The sequence below is a fragment of the Galleria mellonella genome, unplaced genomic scaffold (genome assembly GCF_026898425.1).
Source record: "Galleria mellonella isolate WM207_F2 unplaced genomic scaffold, CSIRO_AGI_GalMel_v1 utg312, whole genome shotgun sequence".
NCBI classification, from domain to species: Eukaryota; Metazoa; Arthropoda; class Insecta; order Lepidoptera; family Pyralidae; genus Galleria; species Galleria mellonella.
In genome coordinates this window covers 3,079,147-3,098,716 of record NW_026442074.1, presented here as the reverse complement: position 1 = coordinate 3,098,716, position 19,570 = coordinate 3,079,147, and the positions used below count along the sequence as shown (strand labels likewise).

The 19,570-nt window shown below is 32.6% G+C and overlaps 2 protein-coding genes across 5 annotated transcripts in view; one reads left to right on the top strand and one right to left on the bottom strand.

Moving 5' to 3' along the window:
- The window catches only part of LOC113515241 (myotubularin-related protein 3), a 116,863-nt gene extending 102,581 nt beyond the window's left edge, over positions 1-14,282 (bottom strand). Inside the window, exon 1 of one of the 2 annotated variants that reach the window (XM_052896029.1) lies at positions 14,123-14,282. The gene's annotated coding sequence lies outside the window, so the exon portion shown is untranslated. The remainder of the gene's footprint in view (positions 1-14,122) is intronic. The other variant, XM_052896030.1, reaches the window with a different exon arrangement.
- Positions 14,283-16,465: 2,183 nt separating this feature from the next.
- The window catches only part of LOC113515041 (phosphorylase b kinase gamma catalytic chain, liver/testis isoform), a 33,118-nt gene continuing 30,013 nt past the window's right edge, over positions 16,466-19,570 (top strand). For all 3 annotated transcript variants that reach the window (XM_026899173.3, XM_026899170.3, XM_031908450.2), the window contains exon 1: positions 16,466-16,839. In XM_026899173.3, coding sequence (XP_026754974.2) covers positions 16,748-16,839 — 92 coding nt within the window. In that variant the 5' untranslated portion in view covers positions 16,466-16,747. The remainder of the gene's footprint in view (positions 16,840-19,570) is intronic.

Sequence of the window (19,570 nt, the reverse complement as noted above, 5' to 3'; positions counted from 1 at the left end):
CGGCCCACCTGATGGAAAGTGGTAACCGTCACTTATAGACATGAGCAGTACCATGGACATAACAGAGTATACTATTTCACACATGATACCCCTATGCGTTGCCATTCCTGAGGACTCAGGTGTTATTCCTCTGTACCCAGTAAATTCACGCCAAATCCCACCCTTCAAACCGAAACAGAGCCATGCAAACACAGCTGCTTCACGATTGAAACACGAATGGGACAGAGGTACCCAAGCAATCGACTTTTGTACAAAGTCTCCCTCTGGTAATATGTTGATACGATGATGATAACGGGTGAAAGTCACGGGAAGCAGTATATCAATGTTTAAGCCCTGATCTTGTTCTGTCTACACTTTTAACTAGTAACGTTGACGCAATTAACTATCATGCCTCCTCTAACAAGATAGTTAAATGGTTAGATAATAACAAGTTTTACTTAAATAGTTCATCTGGTTCTCATTACATGTTTATATAATAAAATTAGCATATACAATGTTGTTTAAGGGTATAAAAGTTGATTAACAAGCTATACCATGATAATTAAAATCTAAATTGGAACTAGTTACGCAATGCGTAAGTGTATGTAGTATAGTTAATTTTAAAATTAATGTTTTTTTTTTTTTTATACTACTTAGAATGGCAAACAAGCCGACGGCCCAACTGATGGAAAGTGGTAACCGTCGCCTATGGACATGAACAGTACAATGGACATAATAGAGTATACTATTTCGCCCATGATATCCCCCATGTATGTATTTATTTAATTATTATTATGTATTTAAAATATGTATTTTTTTAATTATTTTTTATTCTACGATTGTGTATTATAAATTGAACTCTTCCGCGCTTAGCCTCTCATTTGGGCCGTTGTGCATATTCTATTGTGTATTTAAAATATATGTAATATGCCTACTAACTAACTGCCTATACCAATCCGCCTGCCAAACGTGGCAACTACTGGCAAAACTCCTCTTATAGGGAAGGTTTATGTTCAGCAGTGGACAGTTAATGGTTGAAATAATAATAAATGCCCACTACGCATGTCTGCATATGAGTTTTTTTTACTGGGATAATAATGGAATGGTTACCGCGCCTGTGCTATCGGTATACGCTGGCTGGAGACACCAATGAGATCACCCCTCATTACTCACCTATCAAGGTGAGTATGAATACAGGCCTGTTAGCATATCGTGACGAATTTTATACGAATAAACCAGGATGGTCTCAAAGGGGAGCTGCGAGGAAGTTAAAGGTTTATTTTTTATACCACAAAGTTGGCAAACAAGCTTACAGCCCGTCTGATGGTAAATGGTTACTGTAGGCTATGGACTCCTGCTACACTAGGGGTGTCACGTGCGCATTGTCGACCCGAAAGGAACCTTAATATTTTTTGAAGAACCTTTTTGAATATTGCTGGCACACAGGGGCCGCTGGTACCCGCTCCGCTACCGAGTTCCGCTACCACGAGTATATATCGGATTCCTCTGGACAAAGATGGTTGAAAAAAGAGGTCGGCACAGATTTATATATATATATATATATATATATATATATATATATATATATTACTTTCTGTCTACCCTATCCACTCACTACCTCCTACACCAGCTGACTTGAAGAAATCTCTTTCAGAGTTAAGTTCACCTTTTTTTACGTTATTACTAATTGTTATAATTTAATTTTAAGAAAAGTTTTAAATACTTACATACTAATACGGAGCAACTAATTTTCATTTTCAAAACCCTTGGTCTTACATATATATTATAATGTCGGTAAGGACGATAATATTTAAAAAAATAAAATTGCATAAATTTCACATAATTTTAGTAATCAGACATTATCGCATTAAATTATGGATTTTCCGTAACAACTGCAATGTCTGGAGTTGTCGAGAAAATATTATTGGTATTACTGTTAATAAAATACGTAAGAAGTGAAGCATGAAATGGGCAATTTTGTAGCAGTAATCCGAACGAATTCTATAGTTGTTGCCTTGGAAATAGACAAAGTAGAAACGCCACAAAAACTGATTAACCTTCAGTGGAAACATACGAACTTGAACTTGACATTTGCCATTAAGTACATATTTACATTTCATAAATATATGTCACGTATTTGCCATTATAATGACCAGAACTAACTAGATTTTAGTTGACACCTAGGTCAGAATTTTATTATAAAATTAAATAAAAAATAATGAAAATTAAATCATCAGAGCAGTTAAATAACAATTTTTATAAAACTATAAGTAGTATGTTATAATTCTCGTGTGGTCCTGGCATAGAATAGGCCACCCCTTCCTTTTCCATGGGTGTCGTAAGAGACGGCTAAGGGAAGGCGAGGCATGGGCAGTATTTTGCCAATAATTACGACACTTGACAGGCGGCTTGGCAACTGAAATTAAGCTTTGATGATATTTAAAGAGAGATCATACGGCTATATAACGAAATGTAAATGTAAATCTAACGACACCATTTTGATGGTAGATGATTTTTTCAACAAATCAATAAAATTAAGATTCCCAAATGCAATGTTACGTATTAAAAATTATATGCCCAAATGATACGCAGGAACGAAGAGGATGTGGTATGAAAAATAATAAGCGCAGAGAGAGATGGATGGACTGTGGGTAAGATAACATGCTCAGAAAGGAAGAGACTAGCGAGTTGAACACAAATCGAAATAAATGGAAGAAAACATATTACGACTACAACATAGGGGGGAAGGGATTGTTAATAATGGAGATCTAACAGCACCCATTATAGGCAATATATCCTATCAGATCGATCACTACGCGGTTCTTCCTTGGAAACCACCTTAGTTGATTCTTGTGAAATTCGTCACGATGGGCACTGACTCACCAGCGTATAGCGATAGTTTAGACGGGGTGATTATAATTTCATTATCATACATTAAAAAAAAAAAAAACAGATATAGGAAAAGGGTAGCTAGAAAACAATATTAAACATTAAATATATTTTGAAATAGTGGTACATGAGACTTAAAAGCTGCAGCATAACACGTGGTAGGTACTTAATATTCAAAGACTACAGTGAGCCATTTCAATTATTTTATTTCTACGGGTTTTTACGACCGATCAATGAGAGCAATCATCCGTGGACGACGGTCCACCTCCTGCCCGTTCCTTGGAAACTAGATGACTTGATTACATATCTCTAACAACCGAGTATGCATTGAGGGAAAACATAAATCCAGGAAGTGTAATTGCATATGGTTTGGTTTTAACTACAATTTTATGACAAGAAGGAAAAAAAAAAGAAAATCATTGCAAAACAGTTATTTGTTTACGAGTGATTTTTTTTTTAAATATAAGAAATGTTAATATAAGCCAATGGTATCTTCATACTCTTATTTCAATTATTATTTGGTGTCGACGTAATATGTTTTTTTCTTCCATTCTTCTTTATTCGCAATCATTTACACACTCATTCGCATTTTGGCCATATCATCTCTCACACAGGGCGTTCTCCTCTCTGTCATATGTCCGATTTTAGAATAAGGACAAATAGGAAGAACAAAATACCTTTCATAACTACATCTCCCTTCCCTCTTTCCTTTTCCACAAAAAACCTTCATTCCTTTTTTTACCAACTTCCTTTATTTATTTCCAACTTTCCCCTCCTTTTTCCTCGATACTTTCCTCCATACCGTAAGTGGCGGAAACCACTAACAAATGCATTCCCTAAAAGATTTGACGTCAGGCAGGCGGCCGGTAATGAAACTAGTTTTAGCTAAATCTTTTTGTAGATATACCAAGTAACAACCAACAACCATGTAACAAGTAAAATAAAAAAAATTAGATTCAACGTTTAAAATGTATGATGATATAATTAACTAGAGGAATATGTACTTTTATTTTCCAAAATATATATTAAAAATGGTTATTGATTTATCGACATCCATTCAGTAGCAAATTTTTAACAAAAGTCAAATATTCTTGTTGTAAATATCTTAATTATTTAAAGAAAAATAAACTAAAACCAAAATTCATATTATTAATGATAATAAAATAATCGTATTTTCTACATTTTTTATGAATTTTATCACTCTCAATATTTCATAAACAGAAAAATATTTCCTACGTTATTAGAAATTCAAGTACTACTTTTTTTAAATGACCGACCATCAAAGATGTCTTCACAATAAAAGGAGAAGGTGAAAGCCTTCTTTTTTGAAGTCAGTTGAAAAGTAAAATATTCAGTAATTTACTTTTCTCCGAATTTTTCTCAAGTACAATGTCTTCACTTCCTTCATTACATAAGCCAGTTTCTTATTTTACATAACACCTACGACCGGAAGTTGTTAAGTCGTTGGCGTTTGTGACCCGCGATGCGCGTGAAATTTTAATATGCTACAGCTATTTTCAACTAGTGGAATTATTCCATTAATAAAAAAGAACCGGTCAAGTGCGAGTCGGACTCGCGCAACCAGGGTCCCGTACAAAATCATCAAGTTTTTTTTGTGTAATAACTACAAATTTACGGTTTTCGGATTTTTTTCCTTTGCTTGTGCTACATGAAATTGCTTCTTACCAAATTTCATAATTTTAAGTCAACGGGAAGTAACGTAAAGGTATTGATTCTCTTTGCGAATGTCAAAATATGCGATATAAATAGAACATAAACGGCAGTACCTTTTGATTGCGTCTATTTAGAAGCTTAATTTTTCACTGCTTTAAGAGATTGCAAACCTGAGTATATGATATTAATTTCAACTTGATACCTCCACGCGTGCCTAAGAAAAAGGATATCGTGACGGACGGACGGATGGACGGACAACAAGATGATCCTATAAGGGTTCCGTTTATTCCTTTAGAGGTACAAAATAAAAAAAAAAACTGGTATCTAGTGGAATTATTCTGCTAATTAAAAAAAAAATTAACTTGATCTATAAACTCTTTTTAATCAGTAAACACAATTTTTTTTATACAACTTAGAATGGCAAACAAGCTGACGGCCCACCTGATGGAAAGAAGGTCACCAGATGGTAACCGTCACCTAAAAACATGAGCAGTACCATGGACATAACAGAGTATACTGTTTCGCTCATGATACCTCCCATGCGTTGCCATTCCTGAGGACTCAGGTGTTATTTCTCTATACCCTGTAAATTCACGCTATATCCCACCCTTCAAACCGAAATACAGCCATACAACACAACTGCTTCACGGTTGAAACACGAATGGGACAGAGGTACCCAAGCAATCGGCTTTTGTACAAAGTCTCCCTCTGGTATAAATTGTAAGACATTGGAAGTTTTATCATCAAAATTATTCATTTTAAACAAATTCCTAATTAGTTTTAGGAATAAAACATATCGTAAGGTTTTCACAGATTATGAACAATTTAAATTCCAACACAATCGATACTAATTAATTGATTTTAAATGGTACATCAATAAACACACTGGAAGAGCAAAAGTACTTATTAAGCGCCAGAAAAGATAGTAAGAGTAGAGGAGCAAGTAATAGGTAGTATATTATTGTCTGATACGATAAAATAAATATTTCATTCATATTTGTACTTTTACATGTTTTATTTTAACATTAATAATTAATATTGACTCATAAAAAACCGACTCTAATTGTGACAAAATCCATTATGTATCCAGTATACGAGCATAATCTAAAAACTAAACGATTGTATCGATTTTGATCAAATTTTTATAGGACAAATCTGTAAGTCTAACTTTTCAGATAAAAAAGAATTTTCAAATCGGTTCACAATTGATGGAGCTATGAGGTAACAAACATAAAAAAATACAACCGAACTGAGAACTTCCTTCTTTAAAGTCAGTTGATAGAAGTCCAACTTTAGCTTGCAGTGTATGGTGACGAAATTCGCAGCTGTTAATAATCCGATATATGCGAAAAGACGTAAAGAGACGCAATCCGCAACGTCTCTGCGCAATGCTCGAGAATCTATTTTTTTACACCACTAAGATGGCAAACAAGCATTCGGCCCACCTAATGGTAAACGGTTACCGTAACCTATGAACACCTGCAATACCAAGGGTATTACGCGCGCGTTGCCGACCCTGAAGAAACCTCTTTACTTCCCTTTTCAAGAACTCCATCTAATTGATCGACAGATAAATCATCGTCTTCCATAATCCGAGACGCCTGGAAAATATAGAATAAATGTCAAATGGGCACTTATTTAATACTTTCATTAATTTTAATTATTTTCAGCGTCTATACGCAGGTTCTGGCCGCTTACTAATCCAGAAACATAGAGGGCAGCATCAATCTATAGACTAGATGAATGCGGCCACATTACAACTAGTCGGATATTAAACTTCAATCCCTCAAGTCTAGCGCATAACTACGAGTGTTATCAAAGCAAGATTAACACCGACGCAAAGTAATGACGTTGGAATAAGTTCGATAAGTGTAAGAAACTTGTTTGTACTAGGTTAGAAAATAGAACTAGTGTCAACGACCTGACTGGCCAATAAGTGTTCTACGAATATTCAACGACATTACCGTGACAATTTTGTAAGCGTATACTAATTACTTGGTTATGGTCGCCTAGTAACTACACGTATCTATAAATAAATTTGTTAACTAATGTTTTTTTTTTGATGGGTGAAAATGGTATGGTAACCCCGCCTGCGCTAACGGGATACGCTGGCGGAGCACCAGTGAAGAGTGATCGATGAGGACGAAAACAGGCCAGTTAGCCCATCATGATGAAATCATCAGGAATGAACCATGATAGTTTCCAGGGAGGACCGCGAGGAGGTCGACCTGGTTGGGGTATATTGCTAGCAATGGGGATTCTCAGTCTCCATTACTAACAATCCGTTTCCCCCCAGTTAACACATGTTGACACTATTTTTTTAATGATGAACACGGAATTGTAACCACGCCTACCCTATCGATATGCACTGGTGGGGTATCAATGTGTGATGATAGATGCGGATGTTGTTCAAGTCAGTTGGCTCATGGTAAATTCACTATGTATTAATTACAATGGTTTTCAAGCAGAATCGATTGGAGGTGGATTTAATAAGGAATAATATTAATCATGATTTTTTTTGTTTAATGGATGATAATGGGATTGTATCCCTGCTTGCGCTAACGTTATAATGCTAGCGGGGCACCAGTGAAGCATGACAGGCGAGAATGAAAAAGGAGGTCGGTTAGCCCATCGTGATGAATACATTTAGAACTCAGCACGATGTTTTCCAGGAGGAATCACTTGGAGGTCGATCTGACAGAGTATATTGCTAGCAATGGAACTGGTAGTCTGCATTACTAACAATCCCTTCCCCCCCTTCTCATTTGACTATATTGATGGTATATTTATAATGATAATAATGGCATAATAATATGATTCACCGTGAAGTAGTAATGCATATGTCGTCATGGTCGTAGAATACTGACGGATTTGACAAAGATTATATATAAAGATCCGTCAGTATTCTACGACTATGACGATATGAATGTTTCATTTTAAAGAGTAAGAGATAATTTGTGCTGCTGACTCAGACTTTAGATAAATCTCTTATCTAGTCAAGAAACTAACACTATTTCTCAAGCGTGTCAACACCAATTATAGATTGTCTACAAGAACATGGAACGCCAATCTAAAATATAATTAATTAAATTAAACTGAGTTAATTAAATTAAAGTTTGCTTGGGTACCTCTATTCCATTCATGTTACTACCGTGAAGCAGTTGTGTTTGCATGGCTGTGTTTCGGTTTGAAGGATGGGATATGGCAGTTAATTTACAGGGTACAGAGGAATAACACCTGAGTCCTCAGAAATGGCAACGCATGGGGGGTATCATGAGCGAAACAGTATACTCTGTTATGTCCACGGTCCTGTTCATGTCTATAGGCGACGGTTGCCACTTTCCATCAAATGAGCTGTCAGCCTGCTTGTCATTCTAAGTTGCATAAAAAAAAAATTAAAATGTGCGAGTAAAAATATGTACACGGTTTCTACCAAGGAATATTGGCCGATTGGCTCTTTGGCCGAACAGCTACAGAAGACGTTTCCTCACAAGCAAACAGAGCACTAACGTCTGTCTGTACATGGTCACACATATTGAAGTAAAGAGTTGGGCGTGCCATGTTAACGCAACCTACACCGTGAGCATCGTAATGTATCGAAGTCCATGGTATTATTCATGGTTACCACTTTCTATTAGGTGGGTTCTCTGTTTATCACAAGAATATAGAAAATCTAAACGTGCATAGTGTTAGTCGACGATGCACGGACTTTTTAATGAATATGTAATTTTAGACATACTACATTTAAATAAATATATGTGTATGTGTGTACTACATATATACTAACAACTACAAAAACTACTGCACCGATTTGAATGCGGTTCACAGTTGTACTTCTGAAGATCTAACTTAAAATCCACGATGGGACTGACGTGCCTAAAAAGAAAAAAGTTCCTATATAAATAAAGATAACTTAAAATCTAGTATATGTTGTATCTTGATACGCCTTCTGGAAGTGATCTATTTTATTGATTTTCCTATTTTGAAATCCATTCATACGAAACAGCGGGGAAAAAAGCTAACTATTTATATAATAATATGATAGCTTCCAGGGGGAACCGCGAGGAGATCGACCTGGTTGGGTATATCAATGGAATTCTTAGTCTCCATTACTAACAATCCCTTTTCCCCCTGTACATATGCCTTGTGGTCCCGGCATAGAATAAGCCACCCTTTCCTATCACATAAGTGTCGTATGAGGTGGCTAAGAGAACTTAACAGACGAGGGATAGGCAGCAGCGTTCCTCTTAGAACATCACCAAAACCTAACTGCGGTTGCCAATTTTGAAGACGGCCTGTTCAGCAGTGGATAGTAGATAGCTGATATGACAATAATTATAATTGGTCATTCGCAGATACAATAAAAAAAAACTCCGAAAAAAGCAAAACAATTTTGACAACAGATGTCTCTGTTGATACCTTAATTAGACGCTCAAAGTCGACTCTCTATTAGGTAAACATGATGAATTCAATAGCATGATCAAATTAATCAGGCGCAGCAAATAACTAAAACCTTGAATTAGCGAATAAATGAAATCAATTATTCGCTAACAGAAATAATTATCGCACAAACTACACTTTCCTATTATCTGTTTTTTTATACAACTTAAAATGGCAAACTAGCTGACGGCTCACTGGTACCTCGTCAGAGAAAAGGAATAGCACAGACGGAGTTTCCAATCCATTTCCATGTATGTAAAAGATGTATTTTTAATTTTATCGGCTTTTTTTTAAATTTTGATTTTATCAACTTATCATTGCAGAGATAGTATTCTAAGAATATGGTACAATTCTGCGCAATATAATGTCGAATCAAAAATATGGACATACCTAGACCTATCCACTTAGATAAAGAATACGTGTTTCATAGTGACTATAGGATTTAAAATATTTGAATTTAGAACGAGGAATCTTTTATTTTTTATATCACGAAGGTAGCAAGCTAGTTTACTATCAAGCCCGTTTGATAGTAAACTGTTACTGACGCCTTCAACACTAAGATTTAGTGTGTTTATAAATATAATCTGTTTCAATAGAACTTAAGGAATAACGATTGTGTTGAAAAAAAACTGACTTCCAATTGATCCAAAACTATTAGTTATTTTGTTTTAAAAATAAAACTACTGAATCGATGTTGATGTCTATGGGACCAATGTGTAAATATATCATACATACATACATATCTGTCACGCCTGTCTCCCATTAGGGTAGGCAGAAACAATGGAACGCCAAATGCTTCGATAAAGTAAGTATATCCTTTCAGATAAAAAAAATCGGTTTACAACTGATGCGAGTTATAAAATAACAAACCTTAAAAAAGAAATACAACCGAATTGTGAACCTCCTTCTTTTTGAAATTGGTTAAAAAAATTAATACCAATATAGAAACAATACGAAAGTCACCTGTTGATTACATAATAAAGACTTTATTTCTCAAAAAAATAATACACCTACTTTAATTGTAGCAAAATCAGTTATATTGATTTAAAAACTAAACTACTGAAATGCTTTAGAGAACATTTCTATGTGGCCAATGTGAAAGTAACAATATCCTTTCAGATAGAAAAAAAATCAAACTCAACATTTTAAAAAATACAAATGAATCACCTACTTTTTTGGTGAATCCTAATGAGTAAACAATCCTCAACCATTATCTTATTTTGATTCTATTTATCGCGAAACCCACCCACCTTAAATTATCTTGATTATACAAATGAAATAATCAAACTACAATTCATAAACTTTCGCAAAGCGACCATCGAGTGTAGGAATGTATGAGGCGAATGCATGAAACGATCTATATCTTCACACGATGCGAACAAGCTAAATAATTAAAATGGCAGTCGAGGCGACGGAATGTGGACCTAGAGACGGTGGAATAGGCGCTAGAGAACGCGGTATTCAAAATGAGCGGCCATTTTAAAAATCCTTTGCGTTGTTATCGTATTACAACACTTTATATTATCATTATTATCGTATTATAGTAAGTACTAGTATTATTATTTCACTGATGAACATAAGCCTCCCCTTTAGGGGGGATTTTCCAGTAGTTGCCAAGTTTGACAGACGAATGGCAACCGCAGTCAGGCTTTAGAGATGTTTTAAGATGGACGCTGCAGCCCGTGCCTCGCCCTCCACGACACCCACGGGAAAGAAAGGAGTCGCCTATATGCCAGAACCATAAGGAAAATTTAACAAACTCACTTTCATATTTTGCATATTTATAAAGATTTATTTTTTACATCATGCCATATCTAGCATGCCTATATTCTATGGTCAGCGGTGTCGTGCAAAGTGCCCGTGATAATCCCAACGACGACCGGCGCCGTTTACCATCATCACGCGATCTTGCCGTACCGGTTGGCGGTCATTCAGGCAACTTCATTAGTTTACATAATCCTGGTCCGACGAAATCACCCCTCAACGAGGTAATATTTTAACACTACTGGTGATTATTTTGGACATTTCGTTTGTGTAATTTTAAAGGCAAAGAAGCTGATGACATATCAAATTAGAATTTTTTAAATAGATAGGTAATCCCCTTTACACTATATAAAAATGCAGATGAGTTAGCTTGTTGTGATTAATACACCTGGAATTCAGCATGATAGTTTCCAGGAGGGGGGACCACGGGGAGTTTAACCTGTCAGAGTATATTGCTAACAATGGAGCTGGTAGTCTGCGTTACTAATACACCTTTAAGACCCAGATAAAAAAAAAGTATTTTCGAATTACAATTTACAACTGAGGGAATTATGAAATAAGAAACTTAAAAAATACAACGGAATTAAGAGCCTCCATCTTTCTGAAGTTGGTTAAAAAGTAGTATGCTTGAGTATATCTGTCTAAGGCTTTTTATTGCTTTAAAATTACAGGGTATGGAGTCATGATATCTTAGTCCTCAAGAATCACGATACATGAGAAGGATCATGACTGTGCACATGGCTTTATATGTGTCTATAGGCGATAAATTAGGCCATCAACTTCTTTGCCATTCTAGAAAAATAATTTACATGAAAAAACATAATATAGGAAAATTTAACTGAATTCAATTCGTACAAACAAGTGTTACTAGTTTCATTTAGACTCAATAGCGCCATCTATGTTATTGATACTGAATTACTTCAACATAAATAAACATATAGGACAGCATAATATATATCAGACATCCATTCGTAGGTAGATAAGTTCTTCATTATTATCTATCCTAATATTATTATATGTATTATTTCTCAGCTTACAGCTGATTTTGTAAAGACAAGGATGGGTTTGTTACCAAGTCACTTGTTCTCATATTTTATTTTATTCAGTGGGAATATTAGCAATGGGATTATTTTGATTATTATTATTAAAAATATTATTATTATATATATATTTTTTTTAGTATTATATTTATTATATCCAAAGTAATAAACTTTATATATTTCCAATGTGTTATATTTCATATTTAATTTAAAATAAATTTTGTAAAAGTTGGTAAGGTAGATTCTTAATGGATGATAATGGAGTAGTAACCTCGCCTGCGCTATCAATATATGCTGGCAGGGCACTTATAACCATACAATATATTTGTGTGTATATATATATATATATACAATAGGCTAACTAATCTAATTTCATCTTCACCTATCATCTCTCACTGGTTTCCCGCCAATATATACCAACAGTGCAAATGAGGTTAATAATCATAAAAAAAAAAAAGTTTTAACTGTACTAACAGCACAAATATACGTTTTATTTAAGATTTATGGTCAATCCTGGCACCATAGTCTCATACATTTTCCACATCTTTTTTTTTTAAATAATCAAAGATAATTATTATAAATTATGCAGTGTAGGACGTCCTCCCACTCCATTGCAGGAAGCCAGTAGATACGGGTGCCTCAGAACTGTTCCTTATGGCAGTCTATGGGGGAGAACTAAGTCCAGCAGTGAACAGATTAAGGCCAAAATGATGATGATAATAATTATAAATACTACCTACATGACACTCATTTATGTATACACTTATACCTGCCTTTCTGGTTATATCAACATTCACACGGTCAATCCATCTCTTTTTAGGTCTTGCTACAACATCTATCCTTACAACAATCTACATCTATAAATAATATTATCCTTAATTCTCTCTCATTTAAATCTTTTATTAAAAATAATGATAACTATGTGGGTAATTTAACATTCATTTAATACATGACTATAAAAATTCATTTCATTCTTTAAATCAATGAAAAAAAATAATTAAAATAATCACATAAAATGCACAAAATTACCACCAATAGAAGTAAAATATAAAAAGTATAAGATGAAATAAATTCATGTGAAATGGTCACAGTAAATTAACACCTATTATATTCACGAATACTTATAACAATATCAAAATAAAATTGTATTTACCTCATATCCAAATAGCCAGTTATATACACTGTACATTATTACAAAATATCTATATTCTATGATATTCAAATTCAAACTGAGCTAATCAATATGAACTCAATACCCCTATTTTAGTGTTTAAAAACTACCTACATTATAAAAAATTTAATCTGTTTTTCAAATGAATAGACTGCTGAGCTGTATGAGACATGCTCTGTGCCTGTCCGATTTGAATAAATTTAAAACAATCAAATCTGTTTGTTTTGTCTATTCAGTATATCAATTTTCATAGAATTCAAATCTAATAGAAATTCAAACACAGCAGCATTAAATGTGTTGAGGAAACAATTTAAAATTGGCAATATAGCTAATTATAGATAATTAGAAAACAATTGGAATATTAGGATAATTACATAAATATTTTTTTTTTATTAAGTGATGTTAAGTAAACATTAAAATTATTAAAATATGTAAATGTTATTTTTTGTACATATTTTTTTAATGACAAATTTAAAAAAATACATTATATTTTTATGTATTGGGATTAAAAAAATATGTAAAAAAGGATAAATATGTTCAAGTCGAAGCTCATATAGCCTGTAAGTAAAAGCAAATGGAGCAAATTCCAGGATATAAAAACAAAGTTGGTAAGTATTTACATTGAGTAATATGCCTTATCACTGTGACAGAGGTTATCATGAAGTGTAATAAGAAATAAATCATTCGAATTACTATGCATATCCTGGTATTTACCTACATCATTAGGCACAGGTAGGTATAATGGGTACAGCTGTTTGTTATTGTAATATAATCACTTAAGTGATATTATATTTACTCTAAATTCAATATGATATTTATGATTAATTAATTATATAATTATTTCATTTTTTTATAATATTAGCACTGCTATCAATGTTAAAAGGTCATTTTAATAAAATTACAGATAGGTTACGTACACGAAGTACCTCTTACAGGGGACTGGTTTGTTTAGTAACAAACAATGGAGTACCAATGTTTACAACGACCATAATACCATAACGAATGACAAAATGTAATTATAAGCGAAATAGGGTAAGAACAAAGGAAACAAGTAATTTCTATTGGCTCAAGGTTGATAAAAGGTGGTGAAGTACCTACATAACTTGGTACCAAAATGTAGCAAATGTCATGTCACAAGAAAATTCAATGCGTAATAACAACTTACCCGTTTTATAACACTTCAAACTGGAAAATAAGCCACAAATCCAAAGGGGTAATTTAAAGTCTGTGTAAGCAATTCACAAATAAATAATTGAATCCGATTGTAATCATAACACTAAAAATGCAGACAATTGGACGAAACAACAAGCAAAAACATTTGAAAGGTTAGAAAAGGACGAAAACATTGGATTCCATAGACAAATAATCAGCTGTTCGTGACTTTTGAAAACGATAATAAAATGAATAGGTAGGTATACGTACCCAAAACATTAATTATTAAATGCTTAGAAATAAGTTTAATTCAAAGAAATAAATTTACTTTACTCAGTTTTTAGGACTGAATTATTTTTATTTAACAAAAAATAAGAGTGACAGTATTCCTAGTACTATTCTTGATCTATGACAATAATGCGTAGTTTAAGATTTAGTGTCTAATAAGTACTTATTTCAAGTATAAGAAACTGCGAAAAAAAAATTAATAGCAAAAGAAAACGAATCTTAACAATATACCAATTAGATAATTAAATCATGACACTTCGTTTCTATTATGGCAATATTTATGTGTATGAAAGGGACGGGTTGTCCATAGCATATTGTCTTATTTATGGACACGATAGGTATATCAATTTTATGTGTTTGAGATAAGGTTCAAGTTACTTTATTTTTTATAATAATCGAGTGAAACATCAAGTATAAAGTTTAATTTTAAACTTGAAGTATTTTTTTTTTATGTTTGGCACAATTAGTATGCAATCTAATATATTTTTATTTTTATTACGAAGCATTTTTCTTTTAAATTATTAAAAAGATATGTGAGCACACCATTATATGGATTGCAATATCAACTTGATCCTTCAAATCGGATTATACCTCAACATCAGAGGCATTGCAGGTATGCTACCGGTCTTTTAAAAAGGAATACACTTTTTTCATCACGATTTGGAAATACTGCTGCTGGAAGTTGATTTAAAAACGTGATTGTGGATAGAAGAAAGTGCGTTAAGAAACGCTCTGGGAGAACCGTCACTCATCCAGATGGTCGGGATGGAACTTTAGTTTGTAACGGGTTGTACTGTGATGAAAGCAGCAAATATCAATCCTAACAATATAATATCTTTATATAGTTTCAGTGGGTCGAGTCACTACTTTCTTTATTAAAGAGTATATTAAAGAAAATAACTCTTTTATGTAATGAGTAAAAATATAGGTAAACGAGCACCACAATGACAGCTTAGTACACATAACGAAGGACATTTTGCGTTTAGCTTTTAGAAGATGGCGTTTAAAAAAAACATATTTGTTGTATTTGATTAACAATACAATTTAAACTTTCGTGTTGCATAATTTATAAGGGATGGGAATTATTGAGGTAAAATACATAGATTTTCTCTATTTTTAATCAGATTACTATGTGAATACTGTCCATCTCTTGTAAACCACACTATCCTAAGCGAATTTCATTACATATTTACATAGTTACATAGTTACATTACATAGTTCATAAATCCGATCAACCGAAATGAGAATATTTTACAAATAATAAATATGAAACCTAATTAATGTCTCTATTTATATAAATTAAGAATTGGTATTTCAGTAAAAAAAAATGTAAAGTATATATACGAGTACAGTATTTAAGAGACAGGTTGGCAAAAATTGAAACAGACCATTATTCTGAATTGAAAACTAATGGAAATTCTCCCGGAAAATTTTAAAATTTTCTCCTGTTTTATTTTTCATTTAAATTCAGGTAATCTATGATATATGTCATAATATAAATAAATAATAGTATTTCATAGTGAAACACTATGAAGTACTGAAAAACAACAATGTATTATTTGTATTAAAATTCTACCGCGACGAATCAGCTGTGTAAGGTCAAAGTCATAAATATATGAAAAATCCCTATAAATGCGTACTGTATAATGTAATGCGCTTCATGTGGATGATAAAATTTCAAATACATTGCATAGCATCAAAACTATTTATCGTTAATTATATGACTGTAGTGCATTTTGGGTGGGAATATATTCTGCTATCTGATTCAGACCATTCATTTGAACCAGTTATTTTCGTTTTGGCCTTTAATTTAGGCCAACCTGTCCCTTCCATTTTGTGTAATATAGATAATTGTGCAAATATGTAGGTAGGTAAATAAAAGTTAGAATAGTCAAGAGAAGAAAGATTAGAATGGTTATATCTAAAGAGGGAAGTAAATAAAAGTATTGAAGTAAATAACTGTATTTAAAGCTATTTCTATTGTCATAGATTAAGAATAGTACTGTGCATTTTGTCATTTACTCGTATGTCATTCAACTGTCAATTTTCAAACTAACTTCATTACATTCACTAGTTGATCATCCGTTCTGAGATTTCTCAATGTCTGTAAGATATTTTTGTGAATTGGAGGTACCTACTCGACAAACTATAATATTGAAAATAATTCATAAACTGAATGTTGTCCTTAATAGGTAGTATATTATGAAATAGCATCGTGGTTTAGAAATATTGTTTTGTTCAAATAAAAATCAGACGTATGGCCACAAGAGTAATCTCGTCATTGTGGTCAGAATAATTACGACTGATTAATTAGTTCCCGAAAAGTATATCAGGAAAAATTGCTAATAACATGGCGAAAGAGGAAGACGACGACAATTTACCTGATAAAGATGCGGCCAAAGAATTTTACGCTAAATATGAACCGAAAGAGATTATCGGAAGGTGAGTTATATTTTGGTTATTGTTATCATCCAGGTCAATCGTGATTTCCCAAGGAGTAGCGCGATGCCAATTTGTGATAAAGCCACGGAAATATGTATGTTTGTCACATATAATATGCAATTTGGTCTTCTTACTATACTTATCTATTTGGGTAAATATTGCTATTTTTGACGAGACTTTTTACGTATATATAAAATATAAAAAATAATTAAAATTATAAATATATGATCATATTTTAGAGAATTATTATTTCAACAAAAAAAAAATGCTATGTAATGCGTAATTGTTGTCTAAATAAGAAATATAAAATAATGTGCTGATGTCTATTTGTGACCTTGAAACAAAATTTTATTGATAACATTAAAATACCCTTTTAATTTGGGATGGCAAACAAGGTGGCAGCTCACCGGATTTAAAGTAATCATGAGTGAAAATGGTATGGTGTCTCCACTTATGCTATCAATATATGTTCCTGGGGCTCTAGTGAGAGATAATAAGTGAGGATGAAACAGGGTCATTTAGTCCATTGTGGCGATTTTAACAACAACTAAGATGATTTTTAAGACGAACCACTTAATGATCTAATAGGGCATATTTCTAGCTGTTATGTTCCATTATTAACAATTCCATTTTTTTCACTCCCTTATTATAATTAGTCTGTCACTTATGCACATGAATTGCACTGTAGACACAGACTGTTACATTAATTTTATTTCCCATGTGTTACAGAGCACTGTGTCGTTTCCTTATTTAATACCCAGTAATTTCACGGCCATATCTTACCCTTTAAAATAAAATACAAAGGGGGGAAGAATTGTTACTAATCCAGAAGGTAGTTCTTTTTAAGTTAAATTGTGAGGTTACTTACATAGACTACCACATAGTCTCCTCAGGAAACTAATGCATTTTATTCCTAGCGATTTTGCCATGATATGCCAACTGACCCTCCCTATCAAAGTATATCAATAGCATGGACCCTTATTTTTGTTATCTGTATACTAATATATTTAAAAAAAAAGGTTACTATTCCAATTTCATCTCATTAGAAACACATTGTTAATATGTTGCCATTCCTGAGGACTAAGGTTACTGCAATGACCATCTACCATTATACGGGCTGTATATTTGTTAGCCACTTTTGTAGTATAAAAAAAGTGTTGTTCCGATATTCCTCTATACTGAAATGCAGCTATGCAGGCATTACTGTATGGCTGCAGAAATATGATTGAGAAACTAGTGTCCATGTAATTAATAAAGTTTCCCTATGTTTTTCTTTAAATTGTATGCAAGTTCTGTGGCTTTTAAATTTATTACAAGGAAATATTACTACTTAGAAGTCTATGTTATGTATATTACAAGATTGCATATTTTAAATGTCTTAGTTTGTTTGTTGTTAGTTATGTTTTGTTGTTAATAACTAACAACAAAACAGGTTTCTTGAAACCTTAATGGCTGAATTAAAATATATCTAATGATTTGTCATATGTATGTTTTTTTACATGGTGATGGACATGGATAATTTTTTATCCCAGTCATGGTGAAAAAGTCATGGGCACATTTGTTTAGAATATAAGTACTTATACTGTTCTTTATTCTAAACTTAAATCTACCTTTTTAGGAAATTTGTTAATATTTTGTTTAGCTATTGTAGCTTAACACATTAAAAGGCTCTTGACGAAAGTAGCATACTTTCGTAATCGCGGCGATTACTTCTCCATGACGAGTATACTCGTCAATCACAGTTAACTGGTTAAGCTACAGTTAAGATAAATCATATTACTATGACTCCCGCCGTTAAGCTACAGTCGAGATAAATCGTAGTACTAGGACTCCCACCTTAAATGTGTTAATATGATATGAATAACAAACATTTTAACACCTTTACTATTTGTAATATTAGTAAAATGGGAACAAAAAAATATAAATACAGATTAAAAAAAATGAAAACCGGTATGTTACTGTCCTTTATTTCCATTAAATTATTGTACAGTGATGTTGAATAGCATATAACTTGCCTCAGGAACTGAGCTTACATGTACTAAAAGAATTTTTCAAATCCGACTGGTAGTTTTAGAGATTAGCATGTTAAAAAATAATAATAATAATAATAATAATAATAATTTATTTCAAAAATAAATGTTACATTTTAAATATAGGTAAAACTCTGCTCCCTAAATAGGTAAATCCTGTACTTTAGGATAAGCAGTGCTCTTCCCTATATGGCACAATGACACAAAATTATACAAATAAAGAAACAATACAAGTTAAGGTACTAATACGGTAATAATTTAATTTGCCCAAAATAATATTTTGTAAATGAAATCTTGACTGTGTAATTTGTGAATGTATGGAATGGATGAGTTATTTTAAAATGGCAGTCATAACCTAACATACTACTAATAACAAATCCTCAGTTTCATCATATGTCTTACTTAATAGCCAATTACTAACAATTCTTTTGCATATATGTTTAGTTTTTGAATATATAGATAATTCCTTATTTGCCTTTTTATATAAATATGGTCCCAAAAATAATAAAAACTTCCGAATAAATGATGTGTGAAATTTATTATAACTTTTTAAAGCTTGAACATCATTAACTCTTCTTTTATGCTCAGAAATATTTGCATCAAACTGATATATAGAATGTTGTTTACTTATAGTATTAAGAATATATAATTTACGGACAGAAAGAACATTACATTTTTGGTATAGCAAGTTTGTGGGATAT